The sequence below is a fragment of the Chelmon rostratus genome, chromosome 14 (genome assembly GCF_017976325.1).
Source record: "Chelmon rostratus isolate fCheRos1 chromosome 14, fCheRos1.pri, whole genome shotgun sequence".
NCBI lineage: Eukaryota > Metazoa > Chordata > Actinopteri > Chaetodontiformes > Chaetodontidae > Chelmon > Chelmon rostratus.
This window is the reverse complement of record NC_055671.1, coordinates 8,879,815-8,905,944: the sequence shown is the minus strand read 5'-3', so window position 1 is coordinate 8,905,944 and position 26,130 is coordinate 8,879,815. Positions and strand designations below refer to the sequence as shown.

Sequence of the window (26,130 nt, the reverse complement as noted above, 5' to 3'; positions counted from 1 at the left end):
TCATTTATGTAGGTGCAGTTAAGAAGGGCATGGAGAAAGGGCATGTGTTCTTTCCTTCGTGCACAGCAGGTGAGGATGTGTTAAACTGCACTGTGACAGGATTGTCCAGCGGGTAGAGCTCAGTGAGTGCAAGGGTTCAGCTGTTGCCCAGGGGAGGATTAGCGAGAAGCTGCTGTTTGGTTGAGACGGACAACGCTCGTGGGAAATCGCTGCTGAGGAAGGGCATGAAGATTTGTTTCTGCCGACCAGTGCCTTTTTCCATCGAGCACTCAATGGAAGGAAATGCTGTTATTGGCGCGAATGTCCCAAATAGGCCCTTCTGTGATTTTTTCCAATGTCCTTGCTCTGCTGTTGGATAAGGTCTGAAGTTGTAGCCAGTGCAGCTCCATCTATACTGAATTACATGGTGCGAAATTTCCTTGACCTGAACATTGTGTAACTTCAAACCAGCCAACAGTGAGAATGGACTGAAGAATGGTTATGTAAAAATCAGACAGCATTTCCTGTGATAAGGTGCTTTTCTTCAGTGGCTGCAGGAAGAACACCTGCTGCTGATGTGATGCTCTTATCTTTCTGGGGAGCTTTCAGGTGTTTGAAACATGCAACAGCAACGTCTGTCTTTCCAGTTTAGTTAATTGTGTACTTTTTGTACTATTGCCAGTTTTCTAGATAAGATCTATGAGATTGTAAACTGTGAATCACGATGCTTTTTCTTCTTTTAACTATTCATATTTTCAGAACCTCTGCTACATTTCATGATTTCTTCTTTTAATCATGTCATTTGAGACATTCTTTACATATATAATATTATTTGATGTTTGATAGAAAAACAGGGGACTATTACTTTAAAGCTGCAACAGCAAATTTTTCCTTTTTTGGTTCATCTTTTTGCTCAGCAATAAATCATGCATCACTGCTACGAACAATGTGTGGAGGTTTAGGTTGCTATAATGAGGAGTCAGAGCATACAGCGCGAATGGTTGCCTGCCACTTCATTAATATTAATCATACTAACAAATTAGTTTCTGTGGTATTTATGGATGAAAATTCTTCCAGACCTGAAGAACATGGAAACCAGTGGCTTTCTGGACTGCCTTGGTTGGGGGAAAGTAGACACCACACATTGTTACCATGGGAACACAGAGCGAACAGCAGTGCCACAGTCTAATTAATGACAGTCAGTGCTTCAGCAGAGGGGCATGATGACATCATCAATACCAGTATCACAGATGTAGCTACAGGGAATATGGCATAATGTCTGAGTGATTATGAAAATAATCCAGTTTTTCACTGATGTAAAGGGAAGCAGTCTGGACAAACAGGCAGGATGTAAAGCACCAAACACTGGCCATTTATTATGTAGTGAGGCCTGCTTATGAGCACTAAATGTCATCTCATCATCCAATAGCATGACCTACATAAAAGAGCGGAACTAATCTCTATGTAGGCGGATGGTGAATAATGCAGTAAAATGTGGGAGATCTTTATGAATCTTAGATGTCTCACACTTGTTGGTTGCTGGCATAGCAACAATTTAGTTCAAATTTGATTCTATATCATCACTCTGTCAGTGTTCACTTTGTTATCATTGTTTGAGTACCATATTGTTCATACAGCGTGAAAGTTACTAGTCATCTAGATATGACCAGATGAGTAGATGACACAGATTTTTAGATGTTTTCTGAATATTTTCTAATTAGAACAGTCTTACATTAGTGGCTCAAGAGACCGAGCAGGTTGTCTACGGATCACAGGTTGGCAGTTCAATCCCCACCTCCTCCTGCCCACATGTCGAAGCGTTCTTGGGAAAGACAGTGACACCGGGTTTGGGGATGCACAAGCCGGTGCATTCTTAATCATCAGCCCGAAGCCTGGATGGTTGTGTCAAGAAGGGCATCTGGTGTATAAAGCCTATGCCAAATCAAATATGCGGATCACAAAATCAGATTTCCATGCCTGGTTGTGTGAGGCCTAGTCTGCGAGCGAGACCTATTTATTTTGACATGAATTATTTTGTTGTGACAGCTGTTCCTGCATTAATTTGTCATTACTTCAAAGAGATCACTTTATGGTATCACTTTGTAGATATATATTCTTAAGTGAGATATTTATGTCACAGGCTTGTTTGCCTACTTAGTTTAGCATGTCAGCATGCCAACATTTGCTAATTAGCACCAAACACAAAGTAGTCATTTTGACCTTATTATAGTGCCAGATGTAATGTCTTTTTCCCCATTTCACTGTGCGTTGTTAACTATTACAAATTATCCTGGGGATGACTGTGTCAATTTCATGGCAATTGATCCAGTGCAGTTGTGACATTTCACTCAAATCCATAAACTTGATGCTCTTTGCGGTGCTAGATAAAATGTCAGGCGATTACCAAAATCACTTGGATACATTTAAGTCAGTGGGATACATTGTTTTGAACCATGACCAAGTGTGGACCAAAGTGTTGGATCAGCTGATGAACCAAATGACCAACACTGCCATCCTTAGTGTCATGCCACTAGTGTAGCTGAAATACACCAGACTCATCTTTGTAAATCACAAAGTGTGGCCGCAGTACAGCAGAGCGCCCCATCCTTGCAAAATAACAGTCTTTACATCTGTTCTTCTTCTTTAGGTAGGTGGGCAGGATGTGTTTGTACTGTAAAATGTTCATTTGAGAGCTTCAGAAATCATCAGGCCATTGAACAACAATTTATTCTGAGGCAGGCCAAGTGTTGTGTGTGCACCGAGCTTGTGGTACAAAGAATTTAAAGGGAATGCAAAAACTAAGAGACTATGGAAACATGTTAAAATTACTTTGCAAGAGCTATTGGTAAAGAATCCCAAAAAGTTGCACTGTGTTCAGACAAAAGCCACAATCACTTAAGGTCTTTAATCGTTCTTGTCTGTTTAGTATTTTTTGGTATAAAGCAAACACAGACTTGAGAGGTCGGTAAGTACTGTCTACTACATGCATCAAATGCCTTGCATTAAAAAGAGTATTATTACAACTGAAGTACCTCCATGTTGGCTTTTGTTTTTCAAAAGCTGATAGCAATATAAGTCAAGTCGATCTTGTTATCTGACTTCTCATTTCATGCATCCTTAAATTTGATGAATAAAGCTGTGTTCAAATTATCGTTTGAGAAAGGCACATCTGTTCCATTCTCGTGAACAAGACATCTCAGGAAGGCCTCAAAGGGGATTTCTTCAAAAGTGGCACAAACGTCCACTTGGACTCAGAAACTGATTAGATTTTGTCAAAGGTCAAGTTCACTCAAGACTCAAGAATTCACTAATTATGACAAAATTTCACACAAATGTCACACCGGAGAAAAACTTTGACTTTGACATTATAATGTTCTGTGAAACAACTGGCCATTATTCAACACCATAACTCAGAAGGGCAGTTTGTAGCCATATTTCCCATTTGGTCAGATACTGAATTGGTGACACTAATCTTAGGCGTCCACTTTGAAACTGCGGTGGTTGTACAGCTCTTCTGTGCTTCTGGGTTGAAGATGTGTGTGAAGAATCCACGTTTTACAATTGGTAGCTTCTTTGCAGCAACATCGATTGTAAGTCATTGTTGTCCAGCACAGGCTCATTGGTCCTGCGGATATTGAGCTGCAGGTGATTGTGGTTGCACCATGTGATGAAGCGCTCTATCAGTCCTCTGAACTCCTCTATAAAAATAGTCTCTAAGTGAAGATAGCAGGTTTCTCACTGGACATTAATACAGTGATCACTTTAATTTTCACCAAAAATACATTTAATGCCTTTTATTAAAGTCCTTCAAAGTCTTCTCTAACACACTGTATGTGCGTTACATGAGTCTTGACAGACATGGATGTAAATCATAACTTGACACCATGAGTTGGTAATTTTATCTTTATTTATTGGATTTAGTGGATGGTTATCAAAACAAAAGGAATATGCCGCAGGGTTGGAGGAATTTTGTGAAGAGACCATTAAGGTCCATTATAATCAGAACCTAACTGTAATTTAACTAAATAAATAAATCTAGCCAAATCAATAAATGTCCTATTACAAAAAAAATACAAGTTTGCTTGTATGTTTTAATGTGAATAAAGAAAAAATCTGTGGTTACTTTCAAGTCTGATTCTCTCAGCCTGGCACAAGATTTCTGCACCTCCTCTTGGCTTTGTGTTTCAGGCTGTAGAAAATCTAGCCCTGGACAGCAGGCTTTGGCCAGTCACAGGTGATTTCAGAGAGAGGTCATTTCCAATTTCTGTGCATGCATGGTGAAAGCCTAGTCTCATATAGCCAGACCTGTCTCTGCACTTTGTTGAAGTGCTGTGCCGGCACTGGAGAACGTGATAGTGAAAGCTGGATTCAACGGCGGAAAATTCTGCAGAAAATTTTGCAACTTCTGATAAATTTCCAATACCTCCTTTGGCTACAACAACATATAGTACAAAAAATGTGAATACATCCTAGCTCCACACGATGCTTCGTTCATTCAGTATGTTTGATGCCATGGCGCTCGTATTGACGAATGGCGAAGAGGCAAGATGACAGACAGTACCGAATAACTTTTGAGCGGGCACGGTGGTGTCTGTGGTGTACTAGCCTTTCATCCCAAAGGAAGTCTTTGCCCTTGGGCCATGATGCCATAGAGACGCAGCTCTGATCAAGTCACAGCGAGAGGAACCAGGACCTGGACAACCAACTCCTGCTGTAGTTGTGGATTTAGTAAAAAGGGCTTAGCAGAGTGGTATGAGGCAGCAGAGGGAGAGGTTTTGCATTGTGTATGTTCAGTTGTTGCCTGCTGTAGCTTTAACTCTGCAAGCATGGCTTTCATATGAGGCCACAAACAATGACACAACTGACTGTAGCATTGGTTGAGCCCCAGGGTTGCTGCTGCATGCATGAGCATTAATTTCACACTCTTTATGTATTCACGCGAGCAGCAACATCATTCCAGGTGATGATAGTTAGAATAGTTTTGTTTTGTCTTGGTGTGCACTTTAGGACAGCATCGTCTTTGTCTGGGTTCAATCACCCCTACCATAAAAGTGATCTTTGGTTTTTGCCAACAATTTCCTCATTTGGGAGTGCACAGCAACAATAGTTCATCAGCCCTGTTGTGCTGTGTTCTGCTCACTCTTTTTTACTAGCTGGCGGTCACTTGGTGTTTACTGGTGTTTTGCTGCAATGTGTAAGCAAACGGCTGCTGTGCTGTATGTGCTACGACCCGGTCAGCTACATTTCAACAACACCTACAAGTTACCATAGTTACTAACAAAATATATTAGCAATTTGGCTTTTCCCTGCCCTGCCCCTCACCTGACTTTCATGTCTTTTGGACCTGGGAGAAATTGGAACAACCAGTGTGATCACACAGTGGGAGCTCCAAACAGAAAGGACCAACAGTGGGAATTAAATGTGGGCATGTTTTAAAGTGTTAATCAGTACACAGCAGTTTTCTACCCTTTGTGAGTTACTGTTATTTTGTTCATAAACTGCAACATAATTAATAGTCTACTTTAACGTCCATATCAGAAGCATATTTTGGTTGATTGGTGGGCCATCACTTTTATGTATCCTGAGTGCAGGACTAAGTGCACTTCAAAAGTTAACTGTTAAAATTCTGTATGTGAGCAGTGACAATGAGGAGAGGTGAGACAGTGGAAATACAAAAGAAGCCATGCCAGTGATTCAAGATGCAATTGAGTACAAATATGCAGTTATTAGGTTGACAAAGGAGGTATAAGTCACTGGAGAACCAGAGAGACTGGCTGTGCTGCTGCGGCTACATGTCTCACAAGCTGGTTAGAATAGCATCATACTAGTTTCACATCATAAGCTGGATCAGTCATCGAAATCTAGACTACTAGAACAGCTGCAGTCTGAATCAGCTGTGGGAAAGTTTGACTCATTCCCTGAAGATTGCCATTTAGACAAGTGGTCTGCAAATGTAGCATTGCTGCAACTCCGTCTCAAGCTCATGGATATCTTAAGGGAAATTCTAATCAAATGTAATTAAATGGTGAATATAGAGGGATGGCAGAGCCAAAGGCAGCCATTTCGTTGGCCTTGACTTTGAAATCACGTACCCACGGACTGTTTTCTCTTTTAACACATCCACAAGGACCCAAACATACAGAACACAGGATAAATCATTTTGTGTCCCCTGTGTGGCTCAGGGTGGACTGTACACACAATATTGAATATTTTGTTATATGACACTGTACAGCTTCTTCTTCATATTTGATTGCATGTGTTTGAAGGGGATACAGAATGTTTCAATCTTTAAAAGTATTTGCTGAAGTGTTTCAAGAGCCACCTCATAGTCACAGGCCAACACTTGCCCTCTCCATTATGAGAAGCTCCATTTGTCTAATTGGGAACATTCACTTGACATTTTCTGATGTCATAGACTGATTTGTCAAAGCAGTTGAGTCTCATGTGCTCTGTTGTAGTTTCTCTTCTCTCACATGACAAATGGCCTTTATCACAAGACTGCCTATTAGGGAAACTCCTCTATGCAACCTTAACATCAAGTATTAAAAGGAAAGGACGATGTGAGATTATATAAGAGATGACAGCATCAAAGTAATAGCTACAAAGTGTCTCCTGTAACACACAGCGACAAGGCTTTGTCTAAATATCTAAGACCCTGACAGGAGTACACATTTCTTATCAGAGGTCTGTCAGACATCACTAAGTCAATACAGCCAGAGGGAAAATCCTTTAGTGTGATTATCATGATACACAAACAGCTTAGCAGCTGGTGTCCTGGTGGACTGGTCTCATAAGAGTTCCAGCATGCACAAGTATAATGTTGTTCTCGTTTGATTCGGACTCTGGACCATTGTTGGACATCGACTCCCTCATTCAGTGCTTTTTAGACTTGCTCGGGGCGGTGTACTATGGATCAATGTTTTTCACTTACGTTTATTAAAGTCCTTCAAAGTCTTAACTGCACATATTATATGAGTGTGGACAGACGTGGATGTGAACTGCAACTTGACTGGTTGGCAGAGAGGCAGTAATTCGAGTTTTTCATGAAACACTGCATTACATAATGGTAACACCTTTTGAATATAATCCAAAATGTGCTTTGTTCAGTTGTTTATGAACAATAAACAGACATTACACAGCTTTAAAATGGTCTACCAGTGCAAACTAGTGTGTAAATGCCCATCTGTTTTGCTAAGAGGCACACCAGACTTTGAAAATTCAGACTGTGAAAAGAGAGTCACAGGTCACATATTTAGCAGCTCACTTTCCAAGATTACAGCTTTGTTCTTTAGTCAGCAAAAACACTGGCTTACATTCAGGTTTGTCATAAAATTAACAAAAAAACACTGAACATCAACCTGTTGAAAACCAGTTATCACAACTAAATTATAGTTAGAGTCAGTAGTAGTGATTTCATGGCTTTAGTCACACTTGTGCTTGTCGTCACTCAAATGCTGTTAATCAAAGTCAGGATCTTTCTGCTGCAACTGTAGACTGTGGAGACTGCACAATAAGATTGACTGTGGAATGATTAACATACTGGTGATTATGACAGGCAAATACTGATAGGGATGTTTTAGAGTCTAAAGTTTCACCCTCCTCTTATTATCTCAAAATAGTGTCTTTAAGTAAACAGATTGCCTTAAATGCTCACTGTCAGTGGTTTTAATGTTTTAAAAGTTCTCACCACCTGGATATACGTCTGCATGCGGAGCCATCTGGGTGATCATTTGACAGAAGCGAAACATTTGGAGCCGGTCCATTATGAGCCCTTGAAATTAGTCATGCAGACCGCTGACCCACATTTGGGACTTCAGCTGAGGGAAAAGGCAACCAGGAAGTTGTAAAAAAAACATAGGAAGTGGGGAAGTACTTGAGGGGAAAAACAAAAGCCTTCAGCTTCTTGTTTTGCTCGTAGGTTGTGTCATCTTGCTGTATAGCCCAGGTTTTTTTTTGTCCCCAGACTAAAATAAATAGTTTCATAAACTTACAAACAAGGTCAGACAGGCTAATCTGCTGTCTTACTGGCAGGGAGGAGACATTTACCCTCACCTCCTCTACACGCCACAGCCCTCATGCTGCAGACTGACAGCACCTGAGGGCCAGCGATCATTTAATGCACATTTTTCTTCGTCTTTCTGGGGAAATGTGCGGCTAGCCTCACAGTTCAAAGGCTACTTGTCATGCTTCCATGGCTAAGTGGTATTAGGCTACACTTCAGACCGTACCATTCACAGTCCCACACCCCGAGCAAACTACGCTACAAACGCACATCCACACATTATACACCATTCTCCATTTATAGTACTGGAAATGACATTCAGTGGGCTGCTGTTATGCATTGAGCACGTGTTAAAGATTACGATCGGCCCCCTCTCCCCGGTCACTACAGGTTTCTTTCGGTTGTGTTGCTTATGCTGCTGCCGTCGTTAGCCGAGTATTGAGCTACCAGCTGACCTACTTTCTCAGCTCGCAGCCACTCGGTCCTGTTTACAAGCCGCTGCCAGCGGAGGATGTGGAGTACAGTGCCTGGAAAATAGACGGACGCAGCCCGCGACTGGCGAATACCACGGACGGGGAATTTGGTCGTGTGCTGTTGATAAATTAGGACTGCCAAAGCCACAGACGGCTCACCGGCGATTAATAACAGCACGTTATTAACTTAGGCGTTGTTATGCAATTGAACGCGTTCGGTGCCCTCGCCTGGCCAGTCAAACGCTGCTAGTTGCGCTCAGCTGCGATGCTGTAGTTTTAAAAAGAAAATGAGCGGATTGATGAAAGTTAAGTGTGGATCTTTATTTCTGCTGCGGAGCCGCTGTCAAGGTACGTGGGGATTTCATTTAAGCTTGCAGTTTTGCGTCACTCTTGACAGACGAGCGCAAAATGTTGTCATCTCGCTGCCACCCGTTTACAGTGTTTCTAACATCCGAGTTCGTGAGTGGCCTCAGTCTTAATGAACTTAGAGGTGATCGGCCGCATAATTGGCCCCCTTTTCAGGACCCGGTTAGTCATTTTGTACTGGAGCCAGGCTGTGCAGGCTGAAGGTGTATCTGTCACATACAGGAGTAGCAACGTTACATACACCCAGCGCTCTTGAATGCTGCTTACATGTTTTCAGCTCACAGTCATCAAGTGCCCTGGTTACAAGGTTGAAATAACCTATTTTTTTCCCCGTTGTACCGCCGCTGATGACATTCACGGCAAAACACTGAAGGGATTTTCGTCATGGTGTCATCTAAGACGTCAGATAACACAATGTTAAAGGTCACAGGAAGAGAAAACATTAAATAATTTCTCAGCGGGCTTAGGTCAGGCTGATGTTACCCAACCTGGCAGCTTTACGTCTACTGGAGTTCACATTTCTCTGACTAAACCGCAGTTTTCTTCTTGTCAAGGCACTTGGGGCTTCTCATTTGCAGTGGACACGGTTTACTTATGGACAGAGTGATTTCCTCTGCTTGAGCCTGGGATGAAGTGTGCAGAATGACTTATTTACCATGTACATACTGGGAAGTTAAAGGGTCAGTGAGTGCACTTATTGGACTTCCCACTGTTTTCCATTTGTAGGTGTGTAACCAATAGAAGTGCTTCCTGTTTTCTTCTCCCTTAAGGGGAGCCTTACACATAAAGCAGAAATTACAACAGGAAACTGTGACTTATTTGTTGATACAAGCAAAGGTCCAGCAGATATCTCTGTGGCATATAGATGTTGTATACTGGTGAGGTTCAGATCAGTTTTATATGATAACATTTAGTCATAATAACTTTCTTATGGGGAAATAGAGCAAATGAGTTCTGGGTAGTTCTGTACAAAATGATTTCAGAGTAAATGCAGTCTAAGCTAAAGCAACCAGACCTAGATACTAAGAAACTAAGCTTGTCCAGGCCCAGTTAATGTTTACCTGACAGCTTGAGCTGTCGGCTCAAAACCAGATGCAGGTGGAGGTGGTCAGGCAATGTAAACTTTTACACAAGCGGGCAGTAGCAGTCACTACCCCAGACTCTGCTGCTGGTTTAGCAAGTACCTGGCTGGAATACCAAAATACCAAAGTATTTCATTAACATGAAAACCGCGTGGACAAGTCCTCTCTTGATAATGATCATCAGCACTTAATAAGTGGGTTTATTGTGGTGTTTCATAGAATAGATTTTTTGTTGCACCAGGAAGTAAGCAGACTTAACGCGTTATAACTAATGGCTGTATAAATTGTTGTTCTTTACTTCATTATGGAAGGACATGGTAAAAATACAGCCAACAACAGTAAAGCGTTATGGTGGTGATAAACATTTATTTCATTGTGAGCTTTCACTCTGGGCACTTTATTGTCCAGATCTTGGGTCCAGCCTTCGTTTTTTTTTATTGTTTATTTTTTTGCTACAGGATGTGTTTGTTTTGTACTCATGTTCTATTACAGCTGAAGGTTGCTTCGCTAAATTATTTTTAAACCATTGATGAAGCCATTATTTGCAACTTACCCGGTTTAAAGTGTACCTTTTTTGAAAGCACAACAGATTTTTCTTCTGGTTGTGCTTGTGCTCTCAAGTGGTTTTCTGCTTTTTTGTGGTTTTGATAATTGGACATGGCCTGTAGCTCACATTGAAAGTTTTAAAATGCCAAGCTGAGCTGGTGATATCGGCTTATTATAAACACAAAATAATTCTACGCATGAATAGTATGAGTCACCTGTTCTGACCATTTCTGCTTTGACCATTAAAAGCTAAGTGTGGGTGAAATCGATCTGGATTTTATTTATGTGGTGTTGTCCTGTATATTTTGATAAAGATCTGGAAAAGCAATTGAGAAACTGTTCATGGACTGGCATGTCTTGGGCTGACCCAGCAGATTAAACACCAGACAAATCTAGTTGCCTCATCACGTTGATGCACAAATCCTGTGTTACCACGAAGCAGTCCTGCCCCTTGATACAAAACATTGCCAATAATGGCCTGATATGCCCAGAAATATTGCAGGTATATCCTCCATAATATCTCTGGTCTGGTAAAATCTTTGATGGTTGGCAATTTTATTTAGTCTCACCCTAATAAAAACTCTCCAGTTGAATTATTTATTAACCGGGTCATTGTAGATGCAAGGTAATTCTGAAAGTCTTTAATCTAGTCTTAATTCTAATTTGTTAGTGTTAGAATAAATGAAAGGCACAACAATTACACAGTTTCTGTCCTGTACGATACCAACAATGAAGCAGGTTTTCTTTGGTGTTTGGACTAAGAGTAGATTACAGATAAACTGCACTGTTGTATGACTTACCCAGTAAACATAGTCTAAGATAAAACAATTCAAAGCATTATGTGGTAAAAAAGTCTGGGCTTTGCTCTCGTCTACAGCATATTTTTGAAATGACTTAAAGATTGTAAGGCGGATAATAACGTCTTAAACTGTCTGTGTGTCAGATCACACTATAATGCTCAGTATGGAAATCAGATAGAAATACATATTCACAGAACATGCATGCCATCTATGTGTGTCAGAAAATCTGTAATCTGCTGCAATCCTTACATGCTGACGCTGACAGGCTTGTCGGCCACACCTCAGCTACTGACGTCAAAAACAGGTATTTTGTCTTTGACAGCTACGGGGAAATATCTGAGGTCAACATCACTCAACTGTGCTCAGGTGATTTATAAGCCGTTCCTATCCCGAGTTGTTGTTATATAAGTTACTGATGGTATCAAATACAACCTGTTAGTTCGAGAGCTGTAATCCATCATTAAAGGGACAGTTCACCCCAAAAGCAAAATTCATTCCTCTTATCTGTAGTGCTGTTTGTCCATCTAGATTGTTTCGGTGCGAGTTGCTGTGCTCTGGAGATATCGGCTGTAGAAATGTCTGCCTTCTCTCGAATGTAATGGAACCAGATGGCTCTCAGCTCAAGCATTAAAAATACTCAACAGCAATGTCTCTTTCCAGAAATTGTGACCCGGTGACTCAAGATAATCCTCAGACTCTGTCGTGAGCAAAGTCATGTCTGAACTGTTTTTTGTTTTTTTTTACTGAACCACGCCTGCCACTCCATCAATGTGTAGAAGGAGGTGTGCATCTCCTCATTGTCGAGAGGCTCATGCTCATGACAGTGCTGATCTTAACGTTAATTAGCAGTAGCAGTTAGCTAGAAACTAATCTCCACAAGCTAGCAATTTCAGACTAGGGTTCAGGGAGTACGGCGGTCATACCGCTGATGAGTGTAGTTCAGTCGAAAGAAAATAGTTCCAACACGAAATTGCTCACAACGCAACAATTATCTCGGATTATCTCGACCAAAATAATCTGGATGGAGAATTCGATTTTGGGTTGAACTATAATAATAATAATGATAGTAATGCTTTTAATTTATAGGCGCCTTTCCGGACACTCAATGTCACCTTACATCATTAAAACAAACACAGAGTTTAAGAAACAAATAAGAATAGCAATAAAGTACAATTTAAAAAGATGTAAGAGAAAGGAAAGAAAGAGAGAAATGGACAGTGGCTGTGGTCAGATGGAGTACGCCAATCTAAACAGATGAGTTTCTGTAACTCAGAAACATGCAGCGGTGTTGATAATCCCTAAATGAGGCTCTGTCGGATGACTTGATGTGTGATGTTGTGGTACGTCAAATGGTTTTATTTTGGTTTACAATATAATGTTCAAAGACTGGTGCTGGTGTGTTTGGTGACACCAGCTCACTCTTTTCTGATCTAAGTAATCAGCTGTTTTCACTGATAGCATTGAAAAGGCTGGTTCTAACATTTAAAATCTACTGGACGTTCATGAATGTAACACCAGATGCAACCTTTTACTATGCTGATGCTGCTGGCCTCAGGAAACCTAGTGAGCACGATGAAATTAAATATAGAAAGGAACAACATATAACAAGCTATAGGGTGCGGTGTGAGGTTCAGGTGTGGCAGCAGGTGTTTTTCCTCCATTAAACTTTAAAATGAAACCTATACCTCTTTCAAAAAAACAAACACAGCCTGCTTACGTACAGCTTGGTCATGAACTTGAACTTCAGTGTCAGGGCGAGTCAAAGGCTTTAAATACCTGAGGGGACAAATATAACCAGACTCTGCTGCTTTTTAGCTGCTAACCTTGCAAGGTGTTGTTTAACCTCAATACAGTCAAAGAATGCAGGCTGATATGTGAGGTGTCGTTTTTCACAGCTCTGCAGAGTGAGTGAGTTAAAGCTGCACAAAGCAATTCTTGATGCACCTGAAATTGGATATTTTTCAGTAAATTTTCCAAAATAGACTTTTTCACACAAGGTTAGATTATCAGTATTAACTAATTTTAATTTTATCTTGCTCATATAGGAATGTTTTACTTTTTTTTTTTTTTTACTGTGTTAACATTTCAGGATTTTTTTTTGAGTTAGGAACTTTCTGTCTCATGCTCTTAAACTGTAATCTGTCTAGACAGTAGTTTGTCATTAAGTACGGGCGGCACTGCAGTAAATGCAGAAGTTATGATTCTGATTAAGAATGAGTGTTTGCTGAACATGAAAAGAATGTGAAAATATCAGTTTTAGAAACATTAAAATCGTAATGGCCCAATTGAATAATAGCTTGAATTATCTGCAACCCTTCAGAATTTCAGTCATCAGTCATTCAGCGATCTCGAGCGTCCTGGGCTCTGAGTGCCAAGTTTCCCCCTGCTGCTTTTCCTGCTTTCATTTCTCATGTGTTTGTGTGGACATGGGAGGAAAGGAGTCAATATTGGCCTGTTTACATTAATTAACACTGTAATGGAAAGGCGTCTTTCAGTTGGTTTGAACTGAAAAGTCATTCCTACCTTCTTTGAACTAGCCAAGCCTGAAGGTGCTGTACAGAAGAGTTAAGGTATAGTCAAGGTTAGAACACTTGTTGCTGACTTGAAGTAGGATACAGGATGTGAAACTGGGCCTCCCATGTTTAAGGCAAATCCTGTCCATCCACGTCACTTCCTGCATTGAAAGCTGTCAGTCAAAAGCAAATAACTTTTTCAGATTAGATGTACATGAAGAGAATTCATTGGTTGAGCAATGCATTATTCCCCGGAGATTTATGTCTTCATCCCAAATTGTCACCTGCCGCTTCTTTCGTGCATAACAGAGAAAATGTGAATCTGTGTATTGACCAAAGTAACCAAAGAGAAATTGTTTCTAAATAATTGAATGTGTCAGCTTAATGGGATTTTTTGAATTTGGAGGTTTTGTACCGTGAAGCAGTAACACCAAGCGTGGAGAGCAGAGAGTTTGCAATAAAGCACAGAAGAGGAGAGCAAATCAGAAAACAGTGATGTGTGATCTGTTGAATCAGAAGTACGAACGGGAACATATGAGCATAAAAAAAAACTGAACAGCAGTGCATATAGCAGCATTGGACAGCACATGACTTCACGATAAATTAAAAGGGGCAAGCATAAGTGACATGCTTTTAGGTTTACAGTGGTCTCTTTTGGCATATCAGCTGATACATATTGTAAATCAGATTATATCACCTGAAATGAGAGCATGCATTTCAGTGATGATACATGTTCGCTGACACTAACGAAAGATCCGGGTTTGAGGTAAACTGCGATATTAAATATGTTTTTGCTACAAAGACCCATTAGTTTAAAAAAAAAAAAGGTACATTAGGATATTCTTTAAAATAAAATCTGTGACTGAGATTGATTCGTGGATGTGATCAGCAATTACATGGGAAAAAAAATGTTTTTTCAGCAAGACATGGCAGTTTAGTCATCCATACATCCATACATCCCTCAGATATACCCACTGTGTGGGAGGCAGGGTTCACCCTGGACGGGTCGCCGGTCAATAACATTCACACATTTACATTTTTACAAGTCACACAATGTTGACCAGCTACACACAGTTGTATGTTTGCATGCGCTATAAGAATAGAGAAAGAGGGGCTCATAGGGAATATACGCTAAGACAGAAAATGATCCCTATAATGGAATATCTTCATTTCAGCATTAGAATTTACTCCTTTTCCTTTGCTGAAGGGCACAAGACTCTCTGTCAGCTTGGATCAGTTTGAATTAAAGTATAGGATGTTGGATTTTGTTTTCTGTTTTGAGTTGTTAGTTATTTGGGGTTGTGCCACACCACGCTTAAATTTCCATGAAAGTTTCCCCCCTGTGACAATGGGTCGCATCTTAATTGAAAGCGATGGAAAATGCAATAACTGGTAGTTTCCCAGTGGCTTCTTATGTACATCCCTCTGTGTACATGTGAAATAAAGACAAGCCCACAAAACAAACACACTGACGACTAAATGAATTCACATTACCCACCAACTGTAATAATAATAATAACTTGGGTATGTTATTGATGTGTAATGTAAAAAATTTCCAGACCACAAAACTGCAGACTAATTTAATCAAGGTTAAAGGAAAGCAGTGCGTGTAGTTTCCCTACTGGAAAATAATTACTCTTTGTTATTGTGACTATTTTGGACTTAGATGATGTATGTTCTGTTGACCACATAAAGAATTAAAACAGTGTGTAGAATATATGCAGATAATGTATGAACATGTCGAATTGAATACAGCTGTATGTTGTGTCATTGCAGCTGGCCGAGGCTCCAGTCTGTGAGTTCTTAGTTTGGCTTATAATAGAGGTGTCTGCTGTTGTTTAAGCTCGCCTTATACAAGGGATGTGAAGGAGGTGGCTGCTCTACACTCTTCTTTTTTATGCTGGGTTATCAAAAGAGGTTTCTGCTTCAGACATTTTTCTAGGTCAGGGGAGCTCCTCCTGTGCAAAAAAACACTTTTTTAGCGATGAAGTAACTGAAGACTGTGGTTGTTTTGCTGGATAGCCATTAATAAATGTAAAGTGTACATTGTATTGTTAAACCGTTAATAATACAATGTAAAGTGTGTATTGTATTTTTAATGGTTATCCATTAAAACCCATGAAGTCCTTATAGAAAAAAAGAGCAGATGAATGGAGGACCTTCCTGTATTTTCCTTAAACAGGTCTCAAAGAAAATACCTGTTTATGTCATGTGAATTTGTCATCCTCAACAAAATGCCCACTTGCAGAATGCCGTAATCCGTTTGGTCTGTCTTCACAGGATTTGGCGTTTCTTTGGTGGACTCCAGGAGACGGCGGGCAGCTGGTCCGCGGTAGGTTTTTCCAAAAGAGTGTTCAGACGAGGTCAGCGCTGATGGGACTTATAAGACTTCAGAAAGGGCCTGGTTGGGAAAGGGAGTGAGTATGGACAACCTTTCTGACTTCGGTGGCCCCTGTCCGTCCACCCGCAGGGAATGGGAGTGAGTATCAGAACAACTTAGGTTTACTCTGTGATCTTTTTGTATTTCCGCTTCGTATCCAGTCTTTTGTATCTACACATTCTATGTTGTGCTTCAACGTTTGAAATATTCGTAATAAAGATGTTGCATTAAAGGGTGGAAGAATCCTGAGCTGGGATATGCTGTCTGCATGCAAATGTAGTCATAAGATGCATTGGAGACCTTCCTTTACTCTAAAACAGGCATCTCATATCCTGCATGAGTCCAGTTATGACAGTTGGTGTTCAAATTTTGAACATTTCCTTTATGAATTATAAGCACTACTGGGTAGAATAGACATCTATCATCCTGAATAGTGCCACCGGCTTCTTTTGGCTAGATGATAATGTAGACAAGATGTTGAAAAAAAATTGAAAGTAATATAGCTTTTGTCATTTTCTCCTCAAAAGAACCTCTCTTATTACTCCTCCTGTCCTCCTCTACCACTACTGACAATTTCAGTGGCTGGTTTGTGTTTCTATTCATCAGCTGAGCACCATCTAAAAAATATCCACACATAATCTTCTTTTCATGACTGCTGAACAATAGTTCAATGTGTTGCACAGATCTATTATTATTCCTGTGAAATAACCGGTGATAATAAAGAGGGAGCTGAGCTACTAGTCAGAAAGTCTGACAAGATGTTTTCAGTCTGACTATGGCAAAGTTACTGTTGGAAATGGACCAGAGTGTGGGTTGACTAATTGAGGAATAAGATGATAGACAACTGTATGGGTGAAAGTGGTTTCTAAGAAGGATTCAGCTGGCTCAGATTTTTACAAGAATTTGGCATCCATCAAACTTTTTCCATCATCTGTAACTGTCAGTATGTAATATTACAAAGCACAAGGGAACATATTAAATAAGCATGAGTGTAAAAACACATTGTAAGAGCTCATTTAGTAAATTTGGGCTCAGAACAGTTGAAGGGATCTGTCTCATGCACGTTGAATAACCTCCCAGTCTGAGCTGGAGTGTGCTACAATATTTAAGCTATACAAATGCAAGTATACACATGCACACCTGTTTCTGACCTTTCTTCTGCTTAGCCCACATCACTGTGTTAATGGAAAAGCTTGGTACCCTGTTGTCATTATAATCATGTGATCATACGTCATTACTGATCATGTTTTTATCTATCCTTAGACCCTCGATTCATATCAGGAAAACAAAACCTTAAACACACAAAATATCAGACCAATGCTGACATGTATGTATTGCTTTACTGCAATTTCTAAATCAAAACAGGCATCTTACTGCAGTAAGTTCTACACAGGCCTAAAACTCAAACCTAAACCAGAAGCAAAGTTTTGGCTTTATATGGCTAATGCTACACTGTTTCTGTACTCTTTTACTTCTCTACTTGCAACACATGACGTGGGTGCGGGTGAGGGACAAAAATGTCTTAGTGAATTACAATAGAAATAACTAAACCCGACTGGAGCCTGAAGCTTCACACAACAAAACACGCTGAACCTGACCCAAACCCAGTGGAACTTGACTAAGTATCAGGGTAGCAAAAGTCTGCTGGCACTCCTTGAAATTTCTTATCTGTCACTGTTGTAACATGCACATAGCAACTTGCTGCTTACTGTTTCTCTGTAGCCATTAATGAACCTGTTACAGTATATAAAAGTCTACACTGTTCTGACCTCTGATAGTAAAACGTCTACTGCAACAATGAGTAAAATGGATAACGTTGTGGCTGCTGGCTAAGCCCTCCCACCGCAGAGCACAAGGTGCCTTCTAATACAAGGGACATAAAATGTGATTTCAGATGTTAAACTTGCTACTGTACTTCTTGTTGCTATGAAACTGCGTGAGCCTGAACGTGCAGCATAAACCAAAAACACATTTATGGATCAGGAAGTTTAGATGCCACACTGACCTGTTAAATATGGGAGAAAAGCAAGGCACTTCATCTGGGTTACTGGGTTATTTGAACAGAATCACAGCGTTGCCAGTGGAAAATGCATGTGGATGTAGCCAGTGGAACTCTGCTAACTACATTTACCTTGTACCCCTTTGTTTTCCAGCACCAACAGCTGCGTGGATGATTTAATGGATGAAGATGAGAAAGACAGGGCTAAAAGGTAATGAGTCTTGTGTATATGTTTATGTTTCTATGTCTGTCAGCTTGGACTTTGACTCTGACTGTATGCAGTACATTATATGTACATGTACTGGATAGAGTGTGGAAATGTTAAGTCATTTAGTCACACCTTCACTAAATGGATTTGTCTGTCCTTGCTCCTTCAGTAATGAGAGTGGAAAACATGCAGCTATGGTAGTTAATCATTTGAAAAGAAACCTGAAGCTATAATGTCACATTATGATTAGCAATGAAGTCTGTGGAAATTAAAGGCCATCTGAGCATAATTTTAGATTAATAAATAGACACGATTCTGGTAAAAGAAATGCACCCACAAGTGATGATTGCTGGTTGTCACCTCTTGCTTCTAATAGTATGCCTGTACTAAAAGCCATTTTTTTACATTCCAAGCTACTATTGAGGTTTTGAATGAACCTTCAAGTGTCTGTCGTCATACAGTAGTTTAGGACATCATCAGCCTAAAAAAATACAGAAATAAAAAGTCCTCAAACAAAGTTCTCCATTTGAATAAGGTGATTCATCAGTTAGAACGAGCTAGTCTTTTTTTTATTAAATCAGCTTCCTCTGATGAATATAACTCATCAATTTTGTCAGTTCAATAAATTTGACTTTTGGACTTTACAATGCTCTGGAGTTATTAAATTGGATCACACGAGTTGGAAACAACCCTACGCAGCTGCTGCTGGAGTCTAATTTTACAAATAGTATAATACTAATAATATTAGTTTGTTTTTATCTGATACTGTGCAGAAATACCAGGTTTAAACAGAATGAATAAACATGCTGCCCAGCATTTAAATGTCAACATTATGAATGAAACTTCAAACTGCTCTGTCCTTGTAATAGGATAGTTACATTTTTTATGATTGTGACGTTCATGCTATGTCGGATTTCTGCAAATTAAATTTGTCACCGGTTCCTCCAAAATGCCTGCTCTGACCCCTTTGAGGAAACGAGTGATTTATCGAAATACATTTGTAATTACACAAACCTTGAATCCACTAAAATGACTTCTGGGTACACGTTGCAGAGGAGATCTGAAACCAGCTGACAGACACACAGCCCTAAGTTGTTATGGCTAATGGGATGGCCACATTAGCATTCATCTGGGGTCCTGTTTTTGGATGTAAATCCAATATTCACCTTTTTTTCATGCTCTGTCTTCGTTATTTTACTCGCCGATAAGAGCAAACTCTGACTCAGGCTCTGCTGGTTGTCAGCACTGTGCTTGCTCTTACCCCTCTCTCACTTCTTTGTCTCTCCCTGCTCCATCATCCACTCTGAATTGTTGTTATTCTTTTGTCTGTCTGCAACTGAGTGTGTCCTTGCAGTCTCGCCTCGCTTTTGTTAGGAAGAAGGGATGTGCAGTCTGAACAGGAAAAATGTACTTTGATAGGCTGAGCTTCCACCTGCAGTTCCACCGACTTAAAGTTGTTCTTGTGTGTTGGCTGCTGAAGGGCATCTCGAAACAAATCTGAGAAGAAAAGAAGAGATCAATTCAATGTCCTCATCAAGGAGCTATGCACCATGCTGCAGGGTCAAGGCCATCCACGCAAGATGGACAAGTCCACCATATTGCAGAGAACTATTGACTTCTTGCAGAAACAAAAAGGTAAGCGAAACTAACGCATGCATTCTTAGTTTGAAAAAGTTATGGACTACATTGTAATATACAGGCAGGAATCTGAGTTTGTCGTGTTATATACTTAATCCTCGTCCTTGTCTTTTTCAGACATCACTGCACAGAATGAAACGTGTGATGTGAGACAGGACTGGAAGCCGTCGTTCCTCAGTAATGAGGAGTTCACCCAGCTAATGCTGGAGGTAAAGCTCAGGAGGATGTTTTCGTAGAACAGTAGAAGTCTGTTAAGCTCTGACATTGACTGATGGTGATAATAAAAAAGGAGACATTCCCCCTAAAATGCCCATGGAGAGCTGGGCAAGATGACGTGATGAGAATTCAATTTTCTGCTGAATGATATTTTCACTGTTGGTGGAAATGTAAGAACCCCTGAACTGTGCTAGAAGTAGAGGAGGCACTTCGAGGCAGATAGGGCACCAAAAAGAGCAAATAACAGCACATCAACAACATGCGGCAGTGTAATTGTTTAATGCATTTAACGTAAGAGTGCAATGTTTCATTCACCCCGTGCTGTTCTTATAACCTCCTCCTCAAAGTGCCCACTTTCTCCCTCTTCCTGCAGGCTCTAGATGGTTTCTTGGTAGCATTAACTACAGATGGCAACATTATATACGTGTCTGACAGTGTGTCTTCACTTATTGGCCATTTACCGGTAAGTGACAAAGCTTAATTTTATTCTCTTGTGAACACTGCTTTGTTTTATTGTTGTCCTTTATATTTACTTTTCAGCTTCAGGCTTATTCTTGTCCAAACATACAAAAATATTTGCCTGCCAGCAGCATGGTGCCACCTGGGTATAAATGCCACCTGATGAGAAACAGATCAATGCACTATTATAGATATTTATTGGCCAGTATTTGACCTGCACTGATAAATTGATATCTGCAATTCACCTGATCTGATCCAGAATATACTGGAGGTTTTATTTTTACTTATTTGTTCCCAAAACACAAATACAAGAGATATAGATAGATAGAGAAGATAGAGATTTCACTTCATGGCTTCTTTCATGTTTATGAACTAAAATGTGTGTGTTTGCTGTACTCTGAGCATATATTAAAATACTTAAAATTCAGAAATAGAGATATCCTCTAGCGCACACTGATTACATCACCTGCAATTCTGTTTCTGCTGCAACTATGCCGCGCATGACATACTCCCCGAAAAACTGACCGTCGTTCATCTATCCTTTTGCACCAGTCAGATATGGTGGACCAAAATATCTTGAATTTCCTCCCGGAGCGGGAGCACGGCGAGGTGTATAAGCTGCTATCATCCCACATGCTGATGACTGACCCCATTGCTGCTGACTTCCTTGACAGTGAGTGTCCTACTGGGCGACCTCCCTGCACACGTCTGCGCCCTGTCTGTTTCTGTCTGTGTCTTCTATATCAGGAGGTCAAAAGTTCCGCGTGTGGGAGAAATAAATTGTACATATTAGTCAGTGTTGTAATGCTCGACATTCTGTATAATATGATCTTTGTCTCTTGACTCTTGATATCAGTCTTGTCAACTCTTTTCCAGCCATCATAGTGTCACAGTGAACCACACTTGAAACTCTTTATATTTAGAGCAGGTTCCTGAATTAGGATCTAAGGTTTATTGGATTGCTGATTAGTGTATATCTATGATTAGCCTTTTAGCTAATAATAGAAGCTAGCTTAGTATCATAGTTAAGACTTTAAATCACTGTTCTGTTAGCACAGTAATCCAAAGCAATGTAATATCTGGGGCTCAAGACACTGACCTTAATCCTGTGTTACTATTGGGCTTTTCTGAGGAAGAGAGATGGTGAGAGGCCCGTGTCTCGGTCTGTCCTTAGCCTAAATAGCAAACTGTCACAGAGCCATGTCTGGAGTGATCATCACGTCTTGGGCACATTTCAAAAGAGACATCCATCTTTTGTCGTCCTTACATAAAACGGGGTGGCTGGCCTTTAAGCAGAATGACTGCCTTACTGTTCACACTATGCTGAATCACGTTACACAAGATGTGGATTTTCAAATTCGCCTGCTTTTTAGTTTTTTTTTATTTTTTTTATTTTTTTTGAGCCATTGGCTGAACTCACATAAAAGGCATCTTCAGTCAGTGCCCAGACTTCCTTGGCCTGTCCTCCCAAAGCCTTTTGATTTTTGATTTTCTATGTAACTGCGGGCTTATTATGCACACGTCCACAGTATATCTGCAGGAAATTCAAAAGTCTTGTCGAGGTCAAAGTGTTCCATTAACAAGTTTCTCCTTCAGAGAGTTCACAGTGTGAAGTGACTAAAGCTTTGACTGATGTTGAACCATGAATCTGCTACTTTGACTCTCCCACTGAATATAAGAAATGTATTAATGACTGTATTATTTTATTACATACACGTGGTGGCTGCCATAACCTTTTGTTGATGTGAACCTGTTCTTTGTCCTCTGGCTATTTGACTACTAAATAGGGAACATTATCTATTGTCAGATCTGTTGGTATGATGAATACAAGGTTTCCATGCTCCAGATCTGTAACTACTGCATTGTTAGTGCCACACAAAACCTGATCAAGAGGCACCTCATAAAGAATTGAGATCATTTGTGATACAAATGCATATATACTGTATCATGAAGAGACTGTTAGCCTTTAATATAAAACATGCTGTTTTTCAGGTGAGGCACATATTGAATTTTGCTGTCATCTAGCCAGAGGTAACATTGATCCAAAGGAGCCACCCGTATACGAGTATGTCAAGTTTGTTGGAGATTTCAAGTTTCATAACAATGGTAAGAATTTTTGTTTCCTTAAAGCCTTAAAATTGAGTAAAATGTGTAATGTTTCTGCATTAAGTAAACAGTGTTGTTAAAGTTTATGAACCCTCTTAATTTAGCATAAATTTACAGAATGGAATAAAGACATTAAATTAAGTAGCAATTTTTCATTGCCACTGCATGTGTCCATGTGCCTTGTCTTCTGTCACACAGTGCCTACATCTTCTTGTAACGGGCTTGAGTTGACGTTACCAAGAAGCCTGCAGTCATCGCTGGAGGAGCAGGTCTGCCTCATTGCTACTGTACGATTAGCCACTCCACAGTTTCTAAAGGTGAGACCTCAAGACTTGTGCCGTTGTTTGTCAGTGTGTCTTCTGTGTGTGGCATCATGGCTTTCAAAGGAATGGACCTTGGCATGAGGGGGATTTTGTCTGAGAGATCACACATCGTGTCAAGCGCTCTCTGGAGATTTCTTGTGGCACACTGTGTACCTTCCAGCTGATTGCATCAGTAGGATGCATCTGATCCCAAAGGTGCTATACAGGTCGAAATCTGGACCCATGGCATGTCATTGAAGTAAATTCAAGTCACATCAGGATGTCATGTTAGGTTAGGGTGAGACCTTTTTCCACAAAGACGCTATGAAGTGTTTATAAATGTTTTTTTCTCTTCAGAGGCAGCATGACATTCTTCTTTTCTTCATCTTTTCATTCTGATTTTTTTTGTACGCATGCCTTTTTTCTGTCATAAATGTGCTGGAGCTCAGAGAGCAAAAGTACCAGAAGAACCAGATCTGTTGGACGCGCTTCAACTCTCCCCCACTACTTATTCCAAAATGTAAAAGAGACTGATTGCACTGATTTGCCAGATGGAATGACTGTAACAGTAAAGTCTGGATCCCATGGCATGGAATATTTTTTCTCTCAGATAGTCAGACACAAAATAAATCTAATGCAAATAATGGGTTTAATCTGCAGTTTTTGAACTCTACACTATTTTTCACTATTTCTCCCACAGACTAGTTGCAATTGTCATAAGCTTTTCTTCACAGGCTTCTTGGATGTTGAAGGTTACAGCTCTTAGGCAATATTCTGATGGAAACTGACTGTGACACAAAAATATATGATTACAAGATGATTGCATTGTGTGAACAGTCACTTATTGCTAAATTCTTAATGCTAAAGCAGCAAAATGTAACATGCTGTATATTTTGAGATATGTTTTATGTGATGGTGACTATGTGGCTTTACTTTCGTTTAGGATTTGTGCAATGTGGAAGATCCCTGTGATGAATTCACATCCAGACACAGCCTTGAATGGAAGTTCCTGTTTTTAGATCACAGGTACAACACGTTTACAATTCCTTCTCCTATCAGTCAGCAGAGCATAGTTTTTAGCAGGAGTCAGTCTTTCTGACATGTTTATCATCTTTGCTGTTTCAGAGCTTCGCCAATCATCGGCTACTTACCCTTTGAGGTTCTCGGAACTTCTGGTTACGATTACTATCATGTGGATGACTTGGAGCTTATAGCTCAGTGTCATAAGCAGTGTAAGTAACTCTGTCTGTTGCTTCTCAGTGGCCTTCACATGCAGGAAGCCATCTCTGTAAAATAGGTCATAGTTGCATGCCTTTTTCCACTGCAGCAGTGCACAGAAAAAGTCTTGACCTGTGACACCTGAACATTCCATTGAAGTTGTTCTTTTTACTCTCCTCAGTAATGCAGTTTGGAAAGGGTAAATCCTGCTACTATCGCTTTCTGACCAAAGGTCAGCAGTGGATTTGGTTGCAGACTCACTACTACATCACGTACCACCAGTGGAACTCCAAACCGGAGTTTATTGTCTGCACTCACACGGTTGTCAGGTAAGCCTGATTGTTGAAACTGGTGCATAGACTGTCAGTGTGCTGGGGTGTATTAGGCATAGATTGTCTTGACAAAAATGACAATTTGTTTGAGTTAAGGTTAAGTTGATTGTTTCTTTCAGTTATGCTGAAGTGCGAGCTGAAAGGAGGAGAGCATTTGGCTTTGAAGAGCTATCTCCACCTGAGATAGCTCCATCTTCAGTTAAGGTTAGAGTTCAGTACCCCTCTCCATGCAGTATGTAACGTTTACAAGGTCAGTTCTTCTGTCGGCTTCAAATCTGACCCTCGGTGTCGAACATGACTCTGTGTTCCAGGCTCAGGAGCTGTACTTGGACATCTGCTCCACACTGGACCCTCCACGGGACAGAAACAGCGGTGCACGTTCGGTATCCTCCCACAGCTCCCGGAAGTCCTCCCACACAGCGCTGTCGGACTCTGCATGTGAGTCATCCTCTGCTCCCCTAAACTGCTAACTCACTCAACAGCAGGTCTGTACGTACAGACATCCTGCACCTGTTTGGCTGCAGGAATTGTTTTGCTATTTAGATTCAGAAAATGGGATTTTCTCTTTCGTTGATTCATTGTAAATGGTGTGGTGTATAATGTGAATCCTGCTGTTATTCACTGCAGCAACAGCTCTCAGGCTTTCATTGGATCAAAATAATGGGCGGTAAAGCATCCTTTTTTTAAGAAGAAAATTGGTTGACTAGAATAAAAATATGAGAAAGATCTGAGAAGACTTGTGATCACAGGTAAAACCTCTGTAACTAAGCAGACCAGCAGTCAATAAAACACCCACCTTGATATATGTGGGTGACGATGCATCTATGATGAAGTGTGTCCAAGGCTTAGTTTAGCATGCCTTGTTTGTTTGAACCTCCAGTCTCTCTGACTGCAGCTGTTCCACCCACCGTCTAATGCACTAAAAGACTAAACTTCCATCTGCATCTGTTTAGGGACAGATGCAGATACACAGTGGCAGATTCATTAGAGCTACTGTTTGTAAACGTAGCCGCTGCTACCGTCTTCCCTTAATCCACACACAGACAGCAAACGGACCTTCATTATTTTCAAAGACATATTATTCACACAACTGCAGCTGTCAGAAAAAATAGTCAGTAGATGATTTTTCTTTGCTTCTTCAATTTGCGTCGGCTACGATCCACTGATTGCATCACAGTTTGTGGGTTTAAGTCAGAGGCAGAATGAGGTGGCAGTAAAGGGCTCGTGAATCAGCAGTATTGTTACACAACCAGAGAAGAAATGCGTTTCATAAGTTGTTCTACCTTTACCTCAGAGAGGCTAGTTACTCTGCTTAGGAGGAGTATTGACAATCCCCCTTTTAAGGAGGAGAGATGTGTATGTTTCATTGAAGTTTCTCTGAATTTAAAGGGAGATCCACCAATTTACACATCAGAGTCTGTTTACAGGTGTTGGGGGGTACTGCTGCATAAGTGAGAAAAGCCTTTGTGGCTGCAGAGGGAGCTGTGTGAAGTCCGATAAATTGTCCCAAG

General features: G+C 40.5%; 1 protein-coding gene across 3 annotated transcripts in view; it reads left to right on the top strand.

The window, feature by feature from the left end:
* npas2 (neuronal PAS domain protein 2) overlaps positions 1-26,130 on the top strand; it is a 45,733-nt gene that overhangs the window by 9,456 nt on the left and 10,147 nt on the right. For all 3 annotated transcript variants that reach the window (XM_041952026.1, XM_041952027.1, XM_041952025.1), the window contains exons 2-14: positions 16,042-16,240; positions 18,295-18,351; positions 19,829-19,983; positions 20,104-20,195; positions 20,576-20,665; positions 21,214-21,334; positions 22,654-22,767; positions 22,966-23,084; positions 24,013-24,095; positions 24,195-24,301; positions 24,469-24,616; positions 24,739-24,823; positions 24,931-25,057. In XM_041952026.1, coding sequence (XP_041807960.1) covers positions 16,185-16,240; positions 18,295-18,351; positions 19,829-19,983; positions 20,104-20,195; positions 20,576-20,665; positions 21,214-21,334; positions 22,654-22,767; positions 22,966-23,084; positions 24,013-24,095; positions 24,195-24,301; positions 24,469-24,616; positions 24,739-24,823; positions 24,931-25,057 — 1,354 coding nt within the window. In that variant the 5' untranslated portion in view covers positions 16,042-16,184. The remainder of the gene's footprint in view (positions 1-16,041; positions 16,241-18,294; positions 18,352-19,828; positions 19,984-20,103; positions 20,196-20,575; positions 20,666-21,213; positions 21,335-22,653; positions 22,768-22,965; positions 23,085-24,012; positions 24,096-24,194; positions 24,302-24,468; positions 24,617-24,738; positions 24,824-24,930; positions 25,058-26,130) is intronic.